Raw genomic sequence first — 20515 nt, forward strand, 5'->3', positions numbered from 1 at the left:
AAAACATGCCACACCAGTGGCAGGGGCAAGTTCGTTGGGCTGCGCTGGGCGTTTGCAGCTGAAATGCCTTTGCCTTTTGACGCTGATAATGCAATTTCCGCCAAAGACCTCCCCCCATTTATACCCCCAATGCCACTGGCGTAATTTACAGCCGTGCAATGTTTCATTTTTGTTGCGTCCTTCGGCTTCGTCCTTTAAAGCCAACTCCTGCAATTCCAACGACTCAGTCAACCAGAGGGGGCAGGGGGTGAGGGCTAGTGGCGGCTATTTATCTACATAAAGTTAATTGAAAACATTCAAATGCCTGGACGGCTGCGTGATGTGTCAACATCTTCTGATGCCGCATAATCCCACTCCGGGCCACTGATCCCCTACCCATCATCCTGCTGCTTAAGGACACCACAAAAAACTGGGCACAGATTTCGACTAAAGGATATCCAGCTCTTGCATTTCCTACAATAAAAGAAGTAATAAGTGGTAAGCTACCTGAGAGTGAAAATGATCGAAACAAAAGTAATTGAACTTCAGAAAAGTAGCAGCGAAAGTATAAAAATCATAGCTGAGGTATGCAATTTTACAGATTACATATTGATATAGAATACCAAAAAATACAGGTATTCCCAACTACAGTATACCCCCTACTCCTTGGAACACTGGGTATGGCAACAATGAACAATGAAATGAAGGCATTGCGCTTTTTCCCGCTTTTCCTCGCCAGCGTCGTCTTTATTACAAATTGGTTTTGTGCACTCACCACTCGCATGTTTCGTGCGCAATTTGCACCACCGAAATGAATATGGAGCGTTGTGGGGTCAGGGAAATGTGCTCTCGACAAATGTGCAGGGAAAATAAATTGCAGGACACGCAAAAGGTGAGCTGAGGGGCGGAAACGTGTCCAACTCGCCACGTTAACGAAGTGAAATCGAAAGTTTGACTGCGGTCAACGTTTGGGCATTGTCATTGTCTATCGCTTTGCCATATCACTTCAGAAGCTACATATGTATATAGAGCCCCCCTGCCAACTCGTATATACTATATATCTCCCCCACTGGCTGTCAGATTGAATGGTTTATGTGTGACACCTTTGACCGCTGGTCACCGAGGTGTTTTTCTGGCGCAGGTTTCCCTCAGGTCAGACGAAATAAATTAAATGGCATCTGCAAGCCGGGAAAACTACTATCTTAAAATCACAGAAGGACATTTGTTACCACGCAGCATCTGCAGAGTAGCTGGTAATAATTACAAAAATGCTCAAATTAGTAAGTTACCTATCATTATCATCATATATCTTATACACATTTGCATATAATAAGTATTGGCCGAACTAAAAATATTTGTATTGTCTGTTCACAATTTGTATCTGTAAGTACATACATAGCTTCTTATCTTGAAAAATTCAACAGCGAATTCTTTAATTTCCGGTCAGGCTCTAAATTTGAATAAGTTTTCCATTTAAAAAATCGCCCAAAGTCAATATCCCACTTTCAAATTGACTCAGTTTCTGAGAAACGATTATGCCGCCTTAGCTGAACACTGAAAATCCTGTTGCCTGATTTCCGGATTTCATTTTCTTTTATTTGCCCAGCAGAAGTCACGTGGCATTCATAATTCTTAAAATGACGCCATCAGAAATTATGTAGCAATGCTAAGTGCACCCAAACAGCTGTCCCCCACTTTTCCAGGGGGGAAAACTCTACGTGACCAGCATTCGTCGTCCCAAAATGCTGGGATTTTCCCTATTTTTGTATTTTCTTTTTTTTTCCTTTTTTGGCAGGACAGTAGGGTAACAGTGGGGAATTGATTTTGGGTTTTTGGCCAAGTGCAAGCTGATTATGGAATTAAAACATATTTCTGCGCTGCAAGCTTAAAACTTTAAGTGGCAAAGGTTGTCGCGCTGGGCTTCTCCAGTACGTGACATTCTTTTGCTTTCCGAGTTTATCACGTGACAAGTTTTCCAGTTTTGCGCTCATTCGCCGCACACCCATTTTCATTTTCATTGTGCGATGAAAAAATAACTTTTCATGTGTACATGTGTATATGTGGGGGCGAAAAAAAGAAAATGAATAAGCAAACGAAACTACAAAGAAGTTAACTACAAAAGCGGCGAGTGGAAAGTTAACTTGGGTTACAAAGGAGGTAAGATCGTAGGAGTTTTTGGAGGGCAGGAAAAACGCAGATAAATAACATTGAATGTGAAAACACAAGGGAAACACGAAAAAATAAACAATACGCCTTTTGAAATGCTAAACGTGCCGCACTCATACATACATCCTTATACACGAAAGTCTAGAGCCAAAAGCGTTTTTCACACATTTCACAAGGACGCTTCGCAGGGCTCGTGTCCGTGTATTTTTATTAGTACTCCCATCCGCATCCGTGAGATACTCCGGGCATCAGTTTATCTTGTTACTTGCCACCCGCTCGGTGGCAAAAACATTTATCTTGTCGTATTTATTTTGTAGCACATTAATTTCGCTTCGTGTTTCATTCGAAATTGACTTATTTGCATTCGGTTTAATTTGTACGAACATCAATACCACCAACCCGAAAAAAAATGCAAAAATATAGGGATGTTGCGGCTTGCACAGCCACAGGTGTTGCAGATGTCACATTTTTGATTGATGGAAGGCACGCCAAATTATGAGATTTATTCGTCAAAAGTTTTTTTTTATGTCAAACGGGATGTTACGATTTTTTTAACAAAAAAAAAAACAATCTGAAGGGGATTTATTTCTAAAATTGATTAGCACTCTACTTGATTTCATTAGGTATTCCTTACATTTTTTTCCAGAAATGAAAAATATAAATATAATATTTTAACGCCAACTATATTTCGTGAAATCCATGACTTGTCTTTCTCAATTAATTATACCCCTTAGTTATAGAGCAACAGGGTATACTAGATTTGTTGAAAGCTATCAGCTCACTAGCCGAGTGGATATGAACGTCGTATGAACGACGATATTTTGAGGACATATAAAAGCTAGAAAATCAAATATTATTAAATTTTATTAATTTTGTTTCTGATTTCTATCTACTTCCACTAGCTAAATAGCGGGTATCTGATAGTCGGACCACTCGACAACAGCCTTCTCACTTATTTTAAATGTCAATTAAGTGCTCAAATGGAAAATTTAGTGGCCAATAAGGGCGATTTCATTTAAGCCACTTAATTGAATAGAAATTGAATAGATATTTCCCAATGCCCCAGTGAATTGGTAACTTCAACTTCAAAAGCCAAATGAAATAATATTAGCCACACGGCCACAGTTACGCAGTTCATGGACCACCGACGACAGACGAAATGCATTTTTCATAAAGCAGACAGTGAGGGCATGGGGCATATATACACCTGGTTTTTGGGATGGCAAAGAGATTTCAGGTGGATGGGGTGGTACTTTCTGGGGGCGGACTACCTGTAGACAACGTCTATCGACAGCCAGAGGCTGGGGCAAGTTGGCAAGGTGGAAAATGGGAAAATGGGAAAGTGGGAAATGGCCGAGAGCGCAAAATGTCAACCGAAATTGCGATTGCGTTAAAACTCTATAAATACGAGAGTAACATGCAGCACAACAACGGAGTGCGGCCAAAAAGGACACGCCGATATGACAACAACACAATCTAATCCGGTTATTGCATTTTAAATGTGCAACACACACTGCCGCCCCCGGGGGCGTGGCATTCCATGATTTCGCATTAAATTATTTGCCAGTCAATTACTGCCGCCTGACATTGAAGAAGAACCCAGTTCGGTTTTCCAGGGTTATTCAATGGATCACATGAGAAAGCACGACTATCACCGATTGCAGCTCGTAATGCGCTTATCAGGAAGCCAACCAGCAGCAGAGGCAACTCTTTTCAAATTTTAATGCAATTTAACAGCATATTAAACAGCAGGAGTCTGCGGCCGGAAAACCACAATGCCATTATGCATGCGAGGGTGTGAAGTTCGCTATCCGGGAGAGTCCTGCAACAGTTGTTAGTCCTTGCCGCAAAGTTTCAGTGTGCCACACTTGGCAAGCTTCCAGATGGAGATAGTGGGGCTTACTTCCAAGATGAGCACACAGTGCAAATTATAATGACGCTGACTTTTAAGTGATTTCTAAATTCAGATACTTGAAAAGAAACTAAATATAATGTACAAGGCATATTTGTTTAAAAGTCACTGTTTACGCTTTGTGAATTGCTGTAAAATTGTTAAGCGATTTGCTGAAACTTAAGTGATAGCACAAACATACAAAAAATATCATAAAATTGGTACTGATTTGCTCGTGGACATGAAAGTGGACATTCATGAACTCGCAGAATGCCTAATCAGTTGCGCGCACATTGAACACAAATCAAATTGCAAACTTGCCGCGTCCGACGATTTTTGCAAAAAAAAACTTTTCCAGCATCCTTGCACCCCGCCCCCGCACCCCTCATTTTCCATTGGCTCTATCCTGTTTGAAGATCAACTTTTGCTCAATTTGATTTTTCAGCAAAATAGCAAGAACTTTTGCCTTTTTACCTGCCCTTTTGTGTGCGTCTACTCTTTACTCTTGCTTGTCGTTAAACAAACTTATCCAATAAAACTTTTGTCAACATTGATTTAAGGCTAAAGAGGGTGCATATTATGGGACAGTACGGTTGGCGGCGGAAATTGGAAAATCATTTGACATTTCGTTTGCTTTTACCATAAGTCAAAAAATGTTAAGCCCCCAAAGAAATGGGAAAAGTGTTATCAGGTGCTCTAAATACTTTGATAAAGTTATAAACCCACAAGTTGTCGAGTATCAGGTGGAAATGTATTTTTATGGGTAACTGAAGCTTGAATATATGCTTTAAGCTGATTTTAAAATAATAAATACTTGGATTCTTGTAAAACTGCATCCTGCTTATGAGCCAAAGAAAAGCTAAAGTCTTTTGATTAAAAGATACTAGATGAATGCTGCATTTATTCATACTGCAGACTGCAAACTGATATTTTGTATACTTTCTGAACTAGAATCCCTAATCTCTTTATTCAGCACACCTGCTACTTCTGGAGCAGGCAACACACCCTTTGACCCACTCAAAAACACACCCATACCAAACTTGGAATGTGGGCTTAAGTCAGTTTTTGTCTTGTCCTCGCAGAAACAAACAAACAAACAAACAAACGGAAAGTGTTGGCCAGGCCGCATAAGTAGAACAACAATTCTGGAAAAGTTTTCCCTTGCAACGTGATATCGTTGTTCTTGTTGTTGTTGTGGATAGTGGAAATGCATTTACAGTTTGCTGACTGTGGCAGCTTCACTTTATCCACTTCTACTTAAGACTTTAATAGTTGCAAAAGTTTTCAGCGCGAGCTCACTGTCTTAAGTAGCCGTTCTGCGTTGGTTGGTGCTCAAAATGACTGTAAAACTGCCAACATAAATCTGGCCACAACATCTTTTATGTTGCCACTAGACGCCAGAAGTTAATGCCAGTGAATTGAAGATTTAAAGAGTCAGCAGAGTGGATGGAGAAATGCATATCGATCAGATTAAAAAGTTCTGCAGACAAGCAACAAATTGACGCGTATCTTTTGCATATTGAATAAAAGTCAAATTGTGTTTGGCATATTAAGCGGGAATCATTCGGCAAAGCCGTTGGAAAATCGCAAGTAAATCCCAAGCCACCCAAAACCAAAAAAAAAGTATATAAAACACCCTGTCCGTCTGACGGAGAAAAGTGATTTTTCTTGTTGGTCTTACGGCTTAGCGACGCAGCAATTTGCCCAGCAAATTCAGCAATTCTGGGCAATAAGTTGGTTTCTTCACTCGACGGTGGCACTTCAATGCCTGGAATTTAAATCAATACTAGTTAATCAAAGTAGTCTCAAATTATTGTGCAAATAAATATTGTTTCCTATTAAAAATACACACATATTTTGTTGGCTTTGCTTGTTGAGATTACTATTTACTCAGTGTTTGTGCCACTTTGTCTGGCTTAATTCTATTGACATTTAATTACTCATATTATTATGGCCAGAGCCGACTCATTGAAAATATTTTATATAAATATTTCCCTGCTTGCCGTTGTAATTCAAGCTTTTCCAATTTATTCGAGCCATCGAGCAGGAGCAAAACCGCATTATTTTGTCAAATGGCGGCCTCCACGAGGTGTGCTTATAAAGTTCAAAACTTTAAACTGGAAAGCTATGTATAATTATATACTTTAATTGTACATCAAAAGAAAATACTAAAATCTGTCTATAAAAGGTATATAGTTAAGAAAGAAAGTGATTAAGAAGTACTACTGCTCCATAAATAAATGAAAACAATTTCTGTAACATACTTCAGTAAATATATATTGATATAAACTATTGCCCATACTTCTCTATTAAAATCTATATATTTAAAATTCCACAACATTACAGAAAAGACATCAATCCTCCCCGATTTAATGTCATGCACAAGGCTATAAATTTTCCGAATATCCCATATAGACATGCCAAATTTACAAGTGGTCAGTGGCAGCGACGCTAATGAGCCAAACGCAATGCAAATTGATAGCCCTTTTTTGACAGCCACGCCCCCTTTTTGCGAGGGGCGCACACCCGCTAACAGTTTGGTGTGGCTTAAAGGATTAGCATCGTTATGGGCACTTTATTTGTTAATACATGCAAGCGGCGTGGGCGAAAAATGGAATATCATGTAATTGTTTTTAATTTCCATGCATTTATAATTCAACATTCTCGCGGTCTTATGAAAAGCTCATTTGGTTACGAGTGTCCTGGGTCCTTAAGTCCTGTCTACCTCGGCAGTGTTAATGAGCTGGCAGGCAGCCGTAATTATGCAAATTTTTAATGAGTGTGAAAATGGTATGCGCGGCGCAACAAGTGCTCGCGTATTGCTCCTTGGTCCTTGGTCCTTTGCCCTTTCCATATTTATACCCCTGAAAATGGCGGCTAATTCCATTTGACCCCCAGAGGCCCCAAAGCAATCCATTTGCATGGCTTCGAATACCTCGTCGTATTCCTTGTTCCACCCACCCATTTTCCCTTTAATCCCTGCGCTGTGAGAGCTCTGTGCTGAGCTGACTGCTGGCATTTGGTCTTTAGATTTATACAGATTTTGTCAAACAAAACATGATTTCGCACTTTTACACACATATGTGTAAATGACTGAAAGGCAGAGCAACGAAAGCCGATTTGGTGCCATTCAGTTGAAGCCCTTTAGGTCGTGATTCGCATTTGGTCGTGGGCATTTAAGCTCAGGCACATTAAACTGGCAAAGGGTCGTTAATATAAAAAAAACAGCAGCACCAAAGTGTCAAGTAAACGCAGACTAACATTACTTTAAGAATTTAATTCCTCTCATTAGGAGTACAGATTTTTTACCCCACGTGTAAGCAATACTACAAAATCTGCAGTATCTGAAACAATACAATGGTCGAAACTTACTGAATGAAATGGGATTCAGAAATGTTTTTATATATTTTATTTCAAATGTGTGATTAAAAAGTACTGTATATTTGCTTACCACTTTTTGATAATAAAACTCAGGGGAATTAGCTACGATTTTATTTTGCAATCCAAATAAGAAGAATAAAACAATAAAAGACCGATAAAATAATAAATGATACCGAAAACGAGCTTTGGATTTGAGTGAGCTATGCCCATGGAGTTCAGTCGCAACACACAGTTTGCACAGAATGCGTTTGAATATTTTTGCCATAATTGTTTTCGCGATGTTAAGTCAAACGGAGGCAGTTATTCCTGAATGTGATTATTTCGACACTGTGGATATATCTCACATCCCAAAGCTAAATAACTCATATGCGTACGAGGGCCTTAACATTCCTGCTCATCTCACGGGTCTTTACGCATTCAGGCAACTGGCAGATGGATCGCAGGAGCCAGTGAAGACTCATTTGAGAGCGTGTATCTGCAAACTGAAACTCTGCATCCGATTCTGTTGTCCTCGCAACAAAATGTTACCAAATAGTCGTTGTAGCGATGGCCTCACTGAGAAACTGAAGCGTTTCAATCCGCACTTGAAGATCACCCTGCAGGATGGATCGAAGAAAACATATCATCTTCTCACCGACATGATCGTTTTAAGAAATGAGTTTCGGTATTGCGAAAAGGTTGTTACGGTGCAGCAAGATCAGTACCAATTATATGAGGTTCAGTTTTGATCAGTGCGAGATTTCTTCATATAACTCGATCTTTTTAGAATGGAAGCTTCATGATCAACCCCGCTGTAAATTGGACATTGGGCAAGCAGTGGTACTGCCTTTATCCCCGTATCGAGGATCCGAATTCCTTATGGATTCTGGAACATGTATACATACCAAGATCAATGCCAGCCGTACCTCAGCGTAGCTACCTAGTATCTCATCTGATTTGAGCATCTATAATGTAATACATTGACTTTTTCAGTCGGTACAATTTCCATGGTGGGCTGTATTCTCACTATCGCAGTGTATCTCTTTATAAAGAAGCTGCGAAATCTGCTCGGAAAATGCTTCATTTGCTATGTGTTTTGTAAGTTTGTGCAGTACCTTATCTGGGCAGGAGGAGATTTGAACTTGTGGATTAATAATTGCTCTCTAGCAGGTAGTTAATTGCATATCGAAAATGCACTTGCAACATGCGCTTATCTTTCACAGGTTACACTAACTACTACTTTGCTTTGGCTTCGCACTTTTGGCTCTCGGTTATGAGCCATCATATATGGAATAACTTGAGGTTGATCAATCGGGATGAGCATCGCTATCACTTCCTGGCCTATAATGTCATTGGTTGGGGCACACCTGCCATCATGACGGGAATTACATATCTCGTGGATTGGGCTTGGAAGGATAAGCCCGACAAACTAAACTGGATACCCGGCGTTGGTTTATATCGATGTTGGATAAACAGTGGGTTTTAAGGTGAAGCAATGTAGGGAACTAGTAATTGTTTTCACTTTTACAGCTTATGACTGGTCTGCAATGATATATCTATATGGCCCGATGCTGATCTTGAGTTTATTTAATGTGTTCACGTTTATTCTGACGGTGATTCACATTAGGAAGATTAAGAGTAGTGTGAAAAATTCTACCCAACAGCAGGAAAAGTGCTTGAAGAATAATGAGTAAGCTTTAAGATTTTCCAACTTACTTTTTCTAATTTCTTTTTTCAACAATAGTTTTTTACTATACCTGCGTCTATCGGTAATGATGGGCGTGACTGGGATTTTTGAGGTAATAACATACTTCGTCAAGCGGCACAATGCTTGGCGACAAGTCCTTCGGGTGCCAAATTTTTTCCATCTGGGTTCCGGCATAATCATATTTGTGCTGTTCATTCTTAAGCGCAGCACAATTCAAATGATTCTTGAGAGGTAGGTGCCTTCTGCTTCTGAGATTTCAAAGTAACCAACTATTTATCTCACTAGAATCAGCGGCCCACGAAGACAGGAATCAATCACCTCGATCAAGCGCGAAATAAATATATAATAAAAACAAGAGAGAACGCTATAGTCGAGTCTTCAACACCGACAGTTTTGGGCGGTTTGTGGGCGTTAGAGTGGGCGTAGCAACATGAATTAACAAACGATTTTTTGATACAGAATAATACCTTTTTTTTCGTTAGCAGTAAAAATAGTTGTCCAAGTGTGAAATGCCATACCTCGTTGAACTCGTAACAAAATTCCCTATCGATCCATGTACATACATAGCAATGCTAATTTTTTGCCATTTTTCGCAAATTTTGATGATGGTAACCCTTATCAAAAATGCAAAAATTTGTCAAACATTTTTTTTTCAAATATCGAAAAAGCGGCGATAGACATAGTTAGCTATGTTTATTAGCAGCACAAAACAGTCTTTATTTTAGCTGTGTGGCCATTTTTGGCCAAGTTATGGGGAAAACGCCGATTGAAAATATCCGATTTTGTACAAAAAATTTTTTTTTCGATTTTTTGATTAAAAATAATACGTTTTTTTTTTATAGCAGTAAAAGTAGTTGTCCAAATGTGAAATGCCATACCTCGTTGAACTCGTAACAAAATTCCCTATCGATCCATGTACATACATAGCAATGCTAATTTTTTGCCATTTTTCGCAAATTTTGATGTTTTGATTTATCGAAAATGCAAAAATTTGTCAAATTATTTTTTTTTAAATATCGAAAAAGTGGGGATAGACATAGTTAGCTATGTTTATTAGCAGCACAAAACTGTCTTTAGTTTAGCTGTGCGGTCACTTTTGACCAAGTTGTGGGAGAAACGGCGATTGAAAATATCCGATATTTTACAACAAATTTTTTTTTCGATTTTTTGATTAAAAATAATCCGTTTTTTTTCGATAGCAGTAAAAATAGTTGTCCAAATGTTGAATGCCATACCTCGTTAAACTCGTAACAAAATTCCCTATCGATCCATGTACAAACTTTGAAATGCTAATTTTTTGCCATTTTTCGCAAATTTTGATGATATACCTTATCGAAAATGCAAAAATTTGTCAAATTTTTTTTTTCAAATATCGAAAAAGTGGGGATAGACATAGTTAGCTATGTTTATTAGCAGCACAAAACTGTCGTTAGTTTAGCTGTGCGGCCACTTTTGACCAAGATATGGGAGAAACGGCGATTGAAAATATCCGATATTTTACAACAAATTTTTTTTTCGATTTTTTGATAAAAAATAATCCGTTTTTTTTCGATAGCAGTAAAAATAGTTGTCCAAATGTGGAATGCCATACCTCGTTGAACTCGTAACAAAATTCCCTATCGATCCATGTACATACATAGCAATGCTAATTTTTTGCCATTTTTCGAGAATTTTGATGTTAGTACCCCTTATCGAAAATGCAAAAATTTGTCAAATTATTTTTTTTTAAATATCGAAAAAGTGGGGATAGACATAGTTGGCTATGTTTATTAGCAGCACAAAACAGTCTTTCTTTTAGCTGTGTGGCGCTTTTTGGCCAAGTTATGGCGAAAACGCCGATTAAAAATATCCTTTTTTTTCGAAAAATTTTTTTTTGATTTTTTGATTAAAAATAATCCATTTTTTTTCGATAGCAGTAAAAATAGTTGTCCAAAAGTGGAATGCCATACCTCGTTAAATTCGTAACAAAATTTCCTATCCACAAGAGCTCAAAAAATGGAAATGTTTTTTTTTGCCATTTTTCGCCAATTTTGAAAATCTAGTATACCCTTTTACTCTACGAGTAACGGGTATAATAAGTACAAGTAAAGATAATTGTTTTATTTATTCTACATTTCTTTTTTAGTAAGTTTAATTAAAAGCAGTCACTCTTTGCACAATAAATAAAAGAGTAATCAATAATATAATTTGATTTTTTTGCTAGAATAAAATGTCAATTTTCAACAAAAATATGTGATTGTGAATAAAATTGAATTGCATTGAAAAATATGCACTGCCATGGAAACTCGCTTTTTCAATTAGTCCTTGCACTCGCAACAGGATCTCAAATTCTTCCACCTTCTTCCTCACAATCACCAGCCGGCTGGTGTCAGACTGCAAATGCAAATGCAAATGCAGATTTTTAAGCCTTGCGGCAGCTTTTGCGCAAACAGATTGTAAACAAATAAATGCCGCCGGCAGACACACAGATACTCGAACATTCGGTGGTCAGTTGCCAGATTGCAGCCTGAAATTCATGCAATACTTTATCTCACATGCAGTGCAGTACTTCACTTTTGAGCCACGTTAAGTTCAGTCTGCTGAAACCTTTTTCGCACTTAAGTGGTTAAATTGGCTGTGATAAATTGTTGCCGAGTCAAAGTTGTTGCCGCTGCGGGGCACCTCAAGTCACATGTGGTGGTGTGCGGCGAGTGTGTGTGTGTGTGTGTGTGGGGGTGTTTTTGGGTGGTGTGTGGTTTTCGCTTCGGAAAATGCGTAAAAAGTCCACAAGCACGACAAAGCTGGGACTGGGCTGAGTCTCACTCATCTGCTTATTCATTGAGTGCCTGTCGCTGACAGTAATCATAACGCAGTCATCAGCTCGTAATATTACGGCCGCCTGACATATGACAACTGGGAAAGCGGAAAATGGGGGCTCGGGGACCAAGGAAAAGGTATGCGGACTATTAATATGCCAGTGTATGTGGAGGCTTTTATTCAGTGAGAAAATTCCTTATCTCTTAAGTTTTAACAAAAATGTATGTAAGTACCCCACTATCGTTTTCAATGATATAAATGGTTGCTATCATTTATAAGAAGTTTGCGAAATACTTTTAAAAATCCACTTATTGAGTAACTGAATTTTATTATACTATACATACTATTATGAAGTAGTTTTTTCTCTGTGCATTAATAGTACTATTATTATCCAGGTCCCAGATCATAATGGGCGGTACCTAATGGGTGATGGTTAATGGGGGTGGCGGTTAAGAGGCGGCGGTTAAGAGGTAGCTTAACAGCAGGTTAGTGGGCGGAGGGCGTGTGCCTGAGACTGATGGAAACCTTTTAGCTGCAGTCGCCAAATGAAATGTCTAGCCAAGTATCGTTCATTCTGATTAGCTGTTATAATTAAGGAATTCCTGCACATTAAAGTTTCTCGAAATGCGGACAGTACGAGCTTTGGCAGTAAGCAAATTTTCACGCTTATCGCTGAAGTCACATCAGACAATCTTGATGTGCATATCATTTTTATGGGCAATTCATGCAAAATGCTTCCTGTGGCCAACAACAGCAAGGAAAAGCACAATGCCAACGTCGAAAATACTTCGGCCTGCACGGCTTTGCAATACGCTACACTAGTTTCTTATGCAAATGTTATTATGCTAATAAAAAACAATTTTTTATTGAAACTGTACGTTTAACAGATTCGTTAGTTTGTTACCTATAAGCCAAAAAAATATAAATAAATCGAGTTGGTGAACGATCTAGATATTTGACTTAATTAGCTTTCTTTGACATGCATTTTTTGTATATACTTATATAAATTTTATTGTCTAGCAGTTCCTTAAGTCCTTTCGGCCCATATCCTCTACTTCAGTTGTCATCGCTTTCCATGTGTGTTTCTGCTTTATTTCTGCCTCTAACTTGCCGGCTGACCGACTGCATTTGCAATTTAGGGACAAACCTACACTGCGTCTCAATAAATATGGTTTACAAAATGAACTTTAAATGTTTTATAATAGGTAAATAAATTAGCAGATATTTTTTTATTAATAAATATATCCTTTTTATTAACAAACGTGAGAGAGAGGTTATTAATCTGTTTTATCTAATATTGTACATGCTGTGCATACATCTTTAAAAACAAACATGCCTTTAGGTGCACCATTTATATTAAAGTATATTCACATGTCCCATCAATTATGAATCGCACTGTAAGCATGTGTATCTATGGCTGTATCTAACTATCTGCCGCTTTTTGCGAACGTGTATCTGCCGCCGCGGCGAACAATGGGAATGTAAATTGTTGCAATGTCTTTGTTTTAAACCTTTTTTTCGCAGGAGCTCATATTCGGCAGGCTTGTGAAAGGATTTTTGTCCTGCCGCCGTTTGTCGGTCTCGGATTTTTTGTTTCTTATTTCTCTTGTTTGGTTATTTCTGTGTTTTTGCGTAACACTCCTGTGCTGTTGGCTTTGTAGTTCGCTTACTTTTCATTGTCACCGGCGACGCTGTCATCAAATTTTTTGTTCATTTGCATATGCGAGACGGTGGCGAACGGAATGTTTGGTGTTTGCTGTTTGGTGTTTGGTCACGTGGCCAGTAACCAGTGGCCATTGCACTCGACTCCAGCCGGAGAGTCCTTGTACTTGCGACTCGTGACATTGACGTATGAATGCCTGAATACCTGGCCCTCATAAATACATGCATGCACTATGGCCAACTTGGGAACTTCGGTGTTGCAGAGCTTCCGAGTGCTTCTAGCCGGGTTCAACGGCCCACAAAATCCCCAATAAAACTGGCTTCATTAGCCGCCATTAGCCGGCTTTGTCTGTTTGTTGCCTCACAGTGAAATTGTGCAGAAAAATGCCGGGGCTGGAAGCAAAAACCCGAAGCTGGACACATGGCCCTTCTTTGCCCTGTGCCATTTGCCACTTGAATGCGTGCGGAGTGTCATTAAAGTTTCATCAACGCCGCAAAATGAAAATGGAACACAACAAACTCCGTTCGGTTTGAAGGAACACCCCAGTTTTGCCAACTCCCCGAGGGCAAGGATATATACAAGATACAAGAGATATACACAAGTGGTGGTCGGAGGGGGGCAGGAAGGATTGCTGATATTGTCATTACATGCTTGGGGGATATTTCTGTGGCGTAACCAAGGCAAATGTACTTTTGACAGTCCGAGTGCTGCAAACTCCAGAAACCTGAAAGGGTTGACCAACCAACCCTCTCCGTTGACCCCGGCAACCGCAAAGGGGCTAAAGACAAAAGATTTGTTTGCTCGACGGGACAACAGCTGCTTATGGCCCCAAGGCGTTCGTCCTTCGTCCTTTGCTGTCCCTCCCACTCACTCGATTGCCCCAAATTGGTTTGTTTAATAGTTTCGAATCGTGTCACCCGGCTCAGCAGCCATAAATGTCGGATAAGTATTTAAATATTTATTAGTGACTAGTATCTTTTAGGGCACAGATGACGCAATTATCAATGGCACCCCAACCCCAAGCGGGTATTGGCAATTTTCGACTTGGCCAATCAAGTTTGCTCGCTAACCTAAGTTCTAAGCAAACAATTCGCTTTACTGAGATTTGGGCTTAGAATTAAATTATGCCAGCACTTTATTTAAATATATGTATAAATAATATTTTTAATTAAAATCTATATTAATTATACGCCTTTTATTAATGTAGTACATATTAATTTTGCATATTATTTAGCAACATGTTGCTGATACATTACGCAACATTTTGTGGAACGCATTGCCAGTGACAAAATTAAAATGTTGCTGTTTTATTTATGTATATATATGTATGTATATTTAATTGTTTTTATTTTTATGAAAATAAGGTTTTTAAAACAAAAACTTTTAAAGAAAAGATTAAGATATATCCAAATATCTTTCTGATTTGATTTGATTATGAAATACTATATGTAAGCATAATATATTAAACTTATCTTAACTTATCCGGAGATTTTACTATCGCTTGGTTATTTTTTGACATACAAGGGGGTCGGAGCATCGATAAGATTAAATGAAATTTAAGACCCCTGTGAGATTAGCACTGCCCCTCGAACGGCCATAAAGCGTGGATAGTATAGATGCAGGCGATTGCGATAACCTGCGATTAGCATAGACAAACGGGGACCGTTGTTTTGGCTCAGTTGGCACCATGATCTTGACCACCACATTCGTTTGTTTCTGCCTGGCTTCAGCCTTCAACTATTTCAGGACACGCCGGCAGAGATCGCTGATCAAAAACCTGAAGGGACCCTTCACCTGGCCGCTGATGGGAGCAATGCACAAGTTGCTATTCCTAACGCCGAAAAGTAAGTGCTACTGAACTTAACATACACTTTCTTACAAATGCGGGCAGATTTCTTGCAGCGCAGCACCGAATACCTTAGCAAATATGGATCCTTGAGTCGTTGTTGGGTCTTCCATCGCCTCTTCATTCCCCTGGCAGATCTGGAGCTCAGCAGGCAGCTTCTGGAAAGTGACACCCACCTGGAGACGGGATATGAGCTGATGAAGGATTGGCTGGGAGGAGGTGTGCTCATGTGCCAGTCGGATCAATGGCAAAAGCGTCATGCTCTTATAAGTGGTCTTTTTGACAAAAGAAACTTTGAGCAGTTGATGGACTTAAGTCGCCAGCAGGCGGATCAATTGCAACAGAAATTGGTGGAAAAGGCCGATCAAAAGGTGTTCGATATCTGGGAAACTGTGAGTCCCTTGGTTTTGGATCTGATAGTAATGATCACCTGCGGTGCCAAACCCAGTGAGGAGTATTCCAAGAATCTAGAAAGGTAATTGATAGTTGTTGCTTAAAACTCCTAATTATGTCATATTCATTACCTTTTTCAGCTTATCGGAAATATATAGAAAACGTTTTCTGAGTCTACAGTCAGCAAACAGATTTAACTATTGGCTGAGTTCGCCCTTTATGAGAAAACGTCAGAATCGATTGATAAAACGACTAAATGAGGAACACAAGAATCTCATGGCCAGTCACCAAAGTCAAAAGCAATTCAAAATTGGTAATGGTTTGGACATGTCTCAGTTGAGGCCAATGCCTATGAAGAATTTTGAATGCCTTTTGGAAATTCTTGTGGAAAGTAAAGATCCCCAACTTACAACTGAAGAAATCTGTGGAGAGCTCAATACCAGTAATTATCTGGGCTATCTGCTCTGCAGTTCAGCTCTCTGTTTCTGCCTCGTCACGATCGCCAGAAATCCATCGGTTCAACAAAGGTGTTGGGAGGAGTTAAGTCTGGCACAGATCAAGGATCAAGGATGGGACCTGGAAAAGCTACCTTACCTGGAAGCTGTTCTGCAAGAAACTATGCGACTTTATCCACCACAGGTGATTGTTGGCAGGCAACTAAAGAAGGATTTTCCATACAGTGCGTATGAGTAATATATTTTAGTTAATACTCGTCATAACTTGATTTCCAACAGCACACAGTGTTGTGGGAGATGGAGATCTTCCTTTTGGTTCAGAGATCTATATTAATCTCTTTGAACTGCAACGCAATGAGAATCGATATCCAAAAGCAAACCACTTTGTAGCGGAGCGATTTCTGGACTCTCCTCCAGAACTCCTGAGCTTCAGTCTTGGTCCTCGCTGTTGTCCAGCTCGAAAGTTAAGTATGCAGCTACTAAAAACATTGTTGGCTCCTATTTTGGCCAATTTTGAACTGTTACCCTATGGCGATGAGCTGCGCTTGGATTTGCGACTCATAATGGGCTCATCAAATGGCTTTCAGTTGGGCTTAAAGCCACGCGAAATAGGTGGAAACGCCATTTAATTATCGTCTAATAAAGTTTTGGTATAAAGCCTTTAATTTTAAAACTATTGCTTAAACATATGAATATATCACAATACCTTATGAACCCATTGTGTATTTTTACAACTTAAACTAGTTAGTAGTTAGTTACTGTTTCGCTTTCGCATTCCCAGCTGAAAGCCCGTTTCCGAACGCAAAACGATGTTCACAACGCACTCAACCCTTTTGCCCATCGGCAGCAGTTCGTACTCCCTGACAATCTTGGCCAGCATCATCTTCATCTCCAGCTGGGCGAACTTCTGACCAATGCAGTTCCTGGGTCCCGCACTGAATGGAATCATTCTAAATGGAGCCACGCGACTTCCATTCTCATGTCGTTCAGGGATAAACTCGTCCGGATTGGAAAAGGTTTCTGGCTGGCGATGTATACCAAAGATGCCGATTATAATTTCTGTGCCAGCTGGAAGAACTCCATCGCCATAAACGGAATTCGCTGAAAAGAATTTAAAAACATATTAAATTAAGGACCGATTTGGAAACTATAAAGGATCGAGAAACCTACTGTACTTAAAGTCAGTCTGCAATTTACGCCCCACGATGGGCACTGGTGGATACATCCTCAGCGACTCCTTAATGACGCACTCCATGTACTTGAGCTCTCCGAGATCCCGAATGCTAACTGGTCGGCTTCGATCGGTGCCCAGAACCCTGAGGATCTCCTCCAGCATCTTTTCCTGCACCTCGGGATGCCTCGATAGCTCGTGCAGGCAGAAGGACAAGGCACTGGTGGTGGTATCGTGACCCTCGAACATGAACGTGTCCACCTCCTCGCGAATCTCATCGTTGGTCAGTGGTCTGCCATCCACAGTGGCCATCAGCAGCACGTCAAGCAAGGCCATGCGCCGCTTGGAGCCCACATCCTCATCGCCAGTGGCCACCGCAGCTCGGGATTGCTTCTGCTGATCCTCTAAAGCCTGACGACGCTGCTCGATCACCTTGATTGTGAATTCCTGCATCGTGCGGATGAGCTGCGTTTGGCGCCATTTCAGGTGAGGATGGGTGAGGGTGAAAAGCAGCTCCACCTGCAGATAAGCCGACATGAATCGCCAGCTAAGCAGAGCAGTGCATCTGTGAGGGATTACCAAATATGGCAATATATCTCATTAATTCATTTAACATTTCATGGAGCACTTACTCATTGACTGCCTCAGCATATGGTGTACTCTCGTTGGCCTGGGCATATACTTTGGTGCCCATAGCTGTTTCGGCTATTATGTCCAATGCAGCGGCACAAATGCTCCGATAAACATCGAAGGTATCACCATTGGCCTTTTGCGCCAGTCTTTGAACGCAAATGTTCGATTGCTGATCGAAAACCTCGACGAACTGCTCAAGGATCGAGAAATGGAACGTGGGCGTGATGATCTTGCGGCGTTGGTGCCACACTTTCCCATCGCTGAGGAGCAATCCATTGCCCAGCCACTGGCCAAGTACTTTGTACACCGGATGCTTCACCAGATGCTCCTGACTACTCAGTAGCTGCTCATTCAACTCCGCATCGCCACTCAAAATCAGCAGGCGATTAAAGATCCAAACTCGTTGAAGGTGACCGAATTTCTGCACGTACTCTCGACCCACTTTTAAAAAAGCTGATAAATTTATATAGAAAAAAATAAAATAAATCAATTGAAAATAATAAAGAAGTATATGTTTACTTATATGAGTAAAGACGATATGCATTTTATTTCCTTCTCTGCTCAGAAATTCTCATTGATAAGAAATCTTGTTTGCCATTGACCATTCATTAATAGCTTAGCGATAATACGTGAGATTCCAAAGTAATCTGCGGCTAATGTTTGTTCGAATATTATTAGCTTAAGATTAAGTACTTCTCTTTTCAAATTGCATACTATATTTAGTATTAGTACCAATAAACATTGGTGATAACATAAAGCCATTCAAAGTTTTCCACTAGGCACAATTCAAGTGCATAAGTATTATTCGCTAGCTTAAGTAAAATGCTACTTTTATTCTAATTTGATGTATTTTATTATTGATCTGGTTGTAAGAAAACCGGTTGACATCAAATTTATATTATTCACTAGCCGGTAGCGTGAAAATGTTGAAAAAAAATAACAGAAACCTCGTAATTTCTTATCAGTGTGTTAAAACAGCAGCAGTCACGAACAGCTTTTCAGTTTTCATTTATGAGTAAGTAATACATATGTGACATACATATTACAAAACGTGATACATTTTAAAGTGCATGCAAATCAATCGGATATAAACTTTTTGAAGTTGAAGGTTTGTATATCTATTTCTGATAATTAAAGGATTATAATCTGCTGTACTTAAATTGGTTTTCATAATCAGAATACTTGCTAAGGAGCAATAAAATATAATAACTCTATTGATTTTATTATTTCTAAATATGAAATATTTAAATCTTTTAGTATACAAATTACAACTCTGATGTCAGGCGAATATTCTATATTCTACCCCTTTTGAAAGCTAATACATATATAATTTTTTTCAGCAGCTACTCACTTTTTGGGCTCAACCGGAGAATCAGATGAAGGGCGCCAATGAGCGGTGGGCATATGGGACCCGGCAAGTTGGCCACTTTGCGCCGCCGATCGGCCTGGCCAAGATGGATGATCCAGCCGGCGCCACAGAGCAGCACAACCAGCAGAAACAGCAGCATGTTTCACTCTGAATCGCCAACCAAGCCGAACGATACCAGCGATCCGAGAGCGAAGTGCCTATAGTATATCTAATCGGAGTAGGACTCATGTGTAACTCAAAGTGCAGTTGACTTCATAGCTTGAGAGCGATAATTGCGCTAATCTCACTAAGAGTGAGTGGCTTTATTGAGTACGAGTACTTGCATTTGTAGTAATTATTGCCAGCCCCTGGACAAGATAACGAGAAGCCCCTGCAGGCCATTGACATCCCGCCCCTGGGTGGTAAAGTGTATTTTTCTTCGTTTTTTTTTTTCAAGTAATTTCCGTTAGAGACATTCGTGCGGAAATTAAAACATTTGACCCAACTCCCGCGCAGAAAGTGCATGAATGGCTAGATGGACAGATAGATGGCTGGGCGACGACTCGTCAGCTGGCCAAGAGCTGCCCTGCGAAAAAACTAATTAACAGCGACTTCCTGGGCCAGGCAACTTTGACTTTGTAATGGCATTTTATTATTTTAAATACTCACCATATCCACAATATCCAGCAGAACGAGTGCGCAAACATGCAAGGCGAAACAAGGCGTGTGTGGGAAAAGTGTTTTTAATTGTAGACAGTGAATGTGAATTTTCAATTTTCACAATTTTCACAATGACTGTTATAAATAAAATACTTGGATATATCTCGCCTTCGTTGCATTTCGGTTGGTCCGCGCGCACAGAAAGATTTTTCGCATTAATTTTGCATATTAAAAATGCAATTTGTTGCGTTAATTGCAGCATGTGAAATGTATCGGACAATGCAAGTGATATGCGGGTTCCCCCACCCGAAAAACGAAAACTCTGCCCTCTTCCACGCCAGCGAAGCAGCCAAGTCACGTTGATAGCAAGTGCAAACAAGCGGACAACGAGGCGTATGCGTAATGCCAGTGCGTCAAGTACGGGTTTTCCCTGCTGGATATTAAAA

The 20515-nt window shown here is 39.9% G+C and overlaps 3 protein-coding genes across 3 annotated transcripts; 2 read left to right on the forward strand and 1 right to left on the reverse strand.

The window, feature by feature from the left end:
• Nucleotides 1-7659: 7659 nt before the first annotated feature.
• On the forward strand, nt 7660-9450 carry LOC6533330 (probable G-protein coupled receptor Mth-like 6). The gene is made up of 7 exons (XM_002094020.3): nt 7660-8133; nt 8184-8328; nt 8390-8566; nt 8620-8871; nt 8927-9086; nt 9141-9335; nt 9390-9450. Exons 1-7 carry the CDS (start codon nt 7660-7662, stop codon nt 9448-9450), a joined length of 1464 nt encoding a protein of 487 aa, XP_002094056.2.
• A 5553-nt stretch (nt 9451-15003) lies between these two features.
• LOC6533331 (probable cytochrome P450 316a1) lies at nt 15004-16971 on the forward strand. Its single transcript, XM_002094021.3, has 4 exons — nt 15004-15407; nt 15455-15884; nt 15943-16481; nt 16537-16971. The coding sequence occupies exons 1-4, from the start codon at nt 15251-15253 to the stop codon at nt 16884-16886; spliced, it is 1476 nt and encodes a 491-aa protein (XP_002094057.2). The 5' UTR covers nt 15004-15250; the 3' UTR covers nt 16887-16971.
• LOC6533332 (cytochrome P450 4d8) lies at nt 16887-19587 on the reverse strand. Its single transcript, XM_002094022.3, has 4 exons — nt 19413-19587; nt 18061-18514; nt 17428-17993; nt 16887-17358 (listed from the first exon to the last, which is right to left on the reverse strand). The coding sequence occupies exons 1-4, from the start codon at nt 19567-19569 to the stop codon at nt 17009-17011; spliced, it is 1527 nt and encodes a 508-aa protein (XP_002094058.1). The 5' UTR covers nt 19570-19587; the 3' UTR covers nt 16887-17008.
• Between the last annotated feature and the right edge of the window lie 928 nt (nt 19588-20515).

This window comes from Drosophila yakuba, chromosome 3L (assembly GCF_016746365.2).
Source record: "Drosophila yakuba strain Tai18E2 chromosome 3L, Prin_Dyak_Tai18E2_2.1, whole genome shotgun sequence".
Classification (NCBI taxonomy): domain Eukaryota; kingdom Metazoa; phylum Arthropoda; class Insecta; order Diptera; family Drosophilidae; genus Drosophila; species Drosophila yakuba.

Excerpts from the sequence above, each read along its gene's own strand:
- LOC6533330 (XM_002094020.3), top strand. The coding sequence starts at position 7,660 with ATGCGTTTGAATATTTTTGCCATAATTGTTTTCGCGATGTTAAGTCAA. Across the intron at positions 8,134-8,183 it reads ATCAGTACCAATTATATGAG|AATGGAAGCTTCATGATCAA; the intron begins GTTCAGTTTTGA and ends CGATCTTTTTAG. Across the intron at positions 8,567-8,619 it reads TAATAATTGCTCTCTAGCAG|GTTACACTAACTACTACTTT; the intron begins GTAGTTAATTGC and ends TATCTTTCACAG.
- LOC6533332 (XM_002094022.3), bottom strand. The coding sequence starts at position 19,569 with ATGCTGCTGTTTCTGCTGGTTGTGCTGCTCTGTGGCGCCGGCTGGATC. Across the intron at positions 18,515-19,412 it reads TCTCCGGTTGAGCCCAAAAA|CTTTTTTAAAAGTGGGTCGA; the intron begins GTGAGTAGCTGC and ends TAAATTTATCAG. Across the intron at positions 17,994-18,060 it reads TATGCTGAGGCAGTCAATGA|ATGCACTGCTCTGCTTAGCT; the intron begins GTAAGTGCTCCA and ends AATCCCTCACAG.
- LOC6533331 (XM_002094021.3), top strand. The coding sequence starts at position 15,251 with ATGATCTTGACCACCACATTCGTTTGTTTCTGCCTGGCTTCAGCCTTC. Across the intron at positions 15,885-15,942 it reads TATTCCAAGAATCTAGAAAG|CTTATCGGAAATATATAGAA; the intron begins GTAATTGATAGT and ends TACCTTTTTCAG. Across the intron at positions 16,482-16,536 it reads AAAGAAGGATTTTCCATACA|CACACAGTGTTGTGGGAGAT; the intron begins GTGCGTATGAGT and ends GATTTCCAACAG.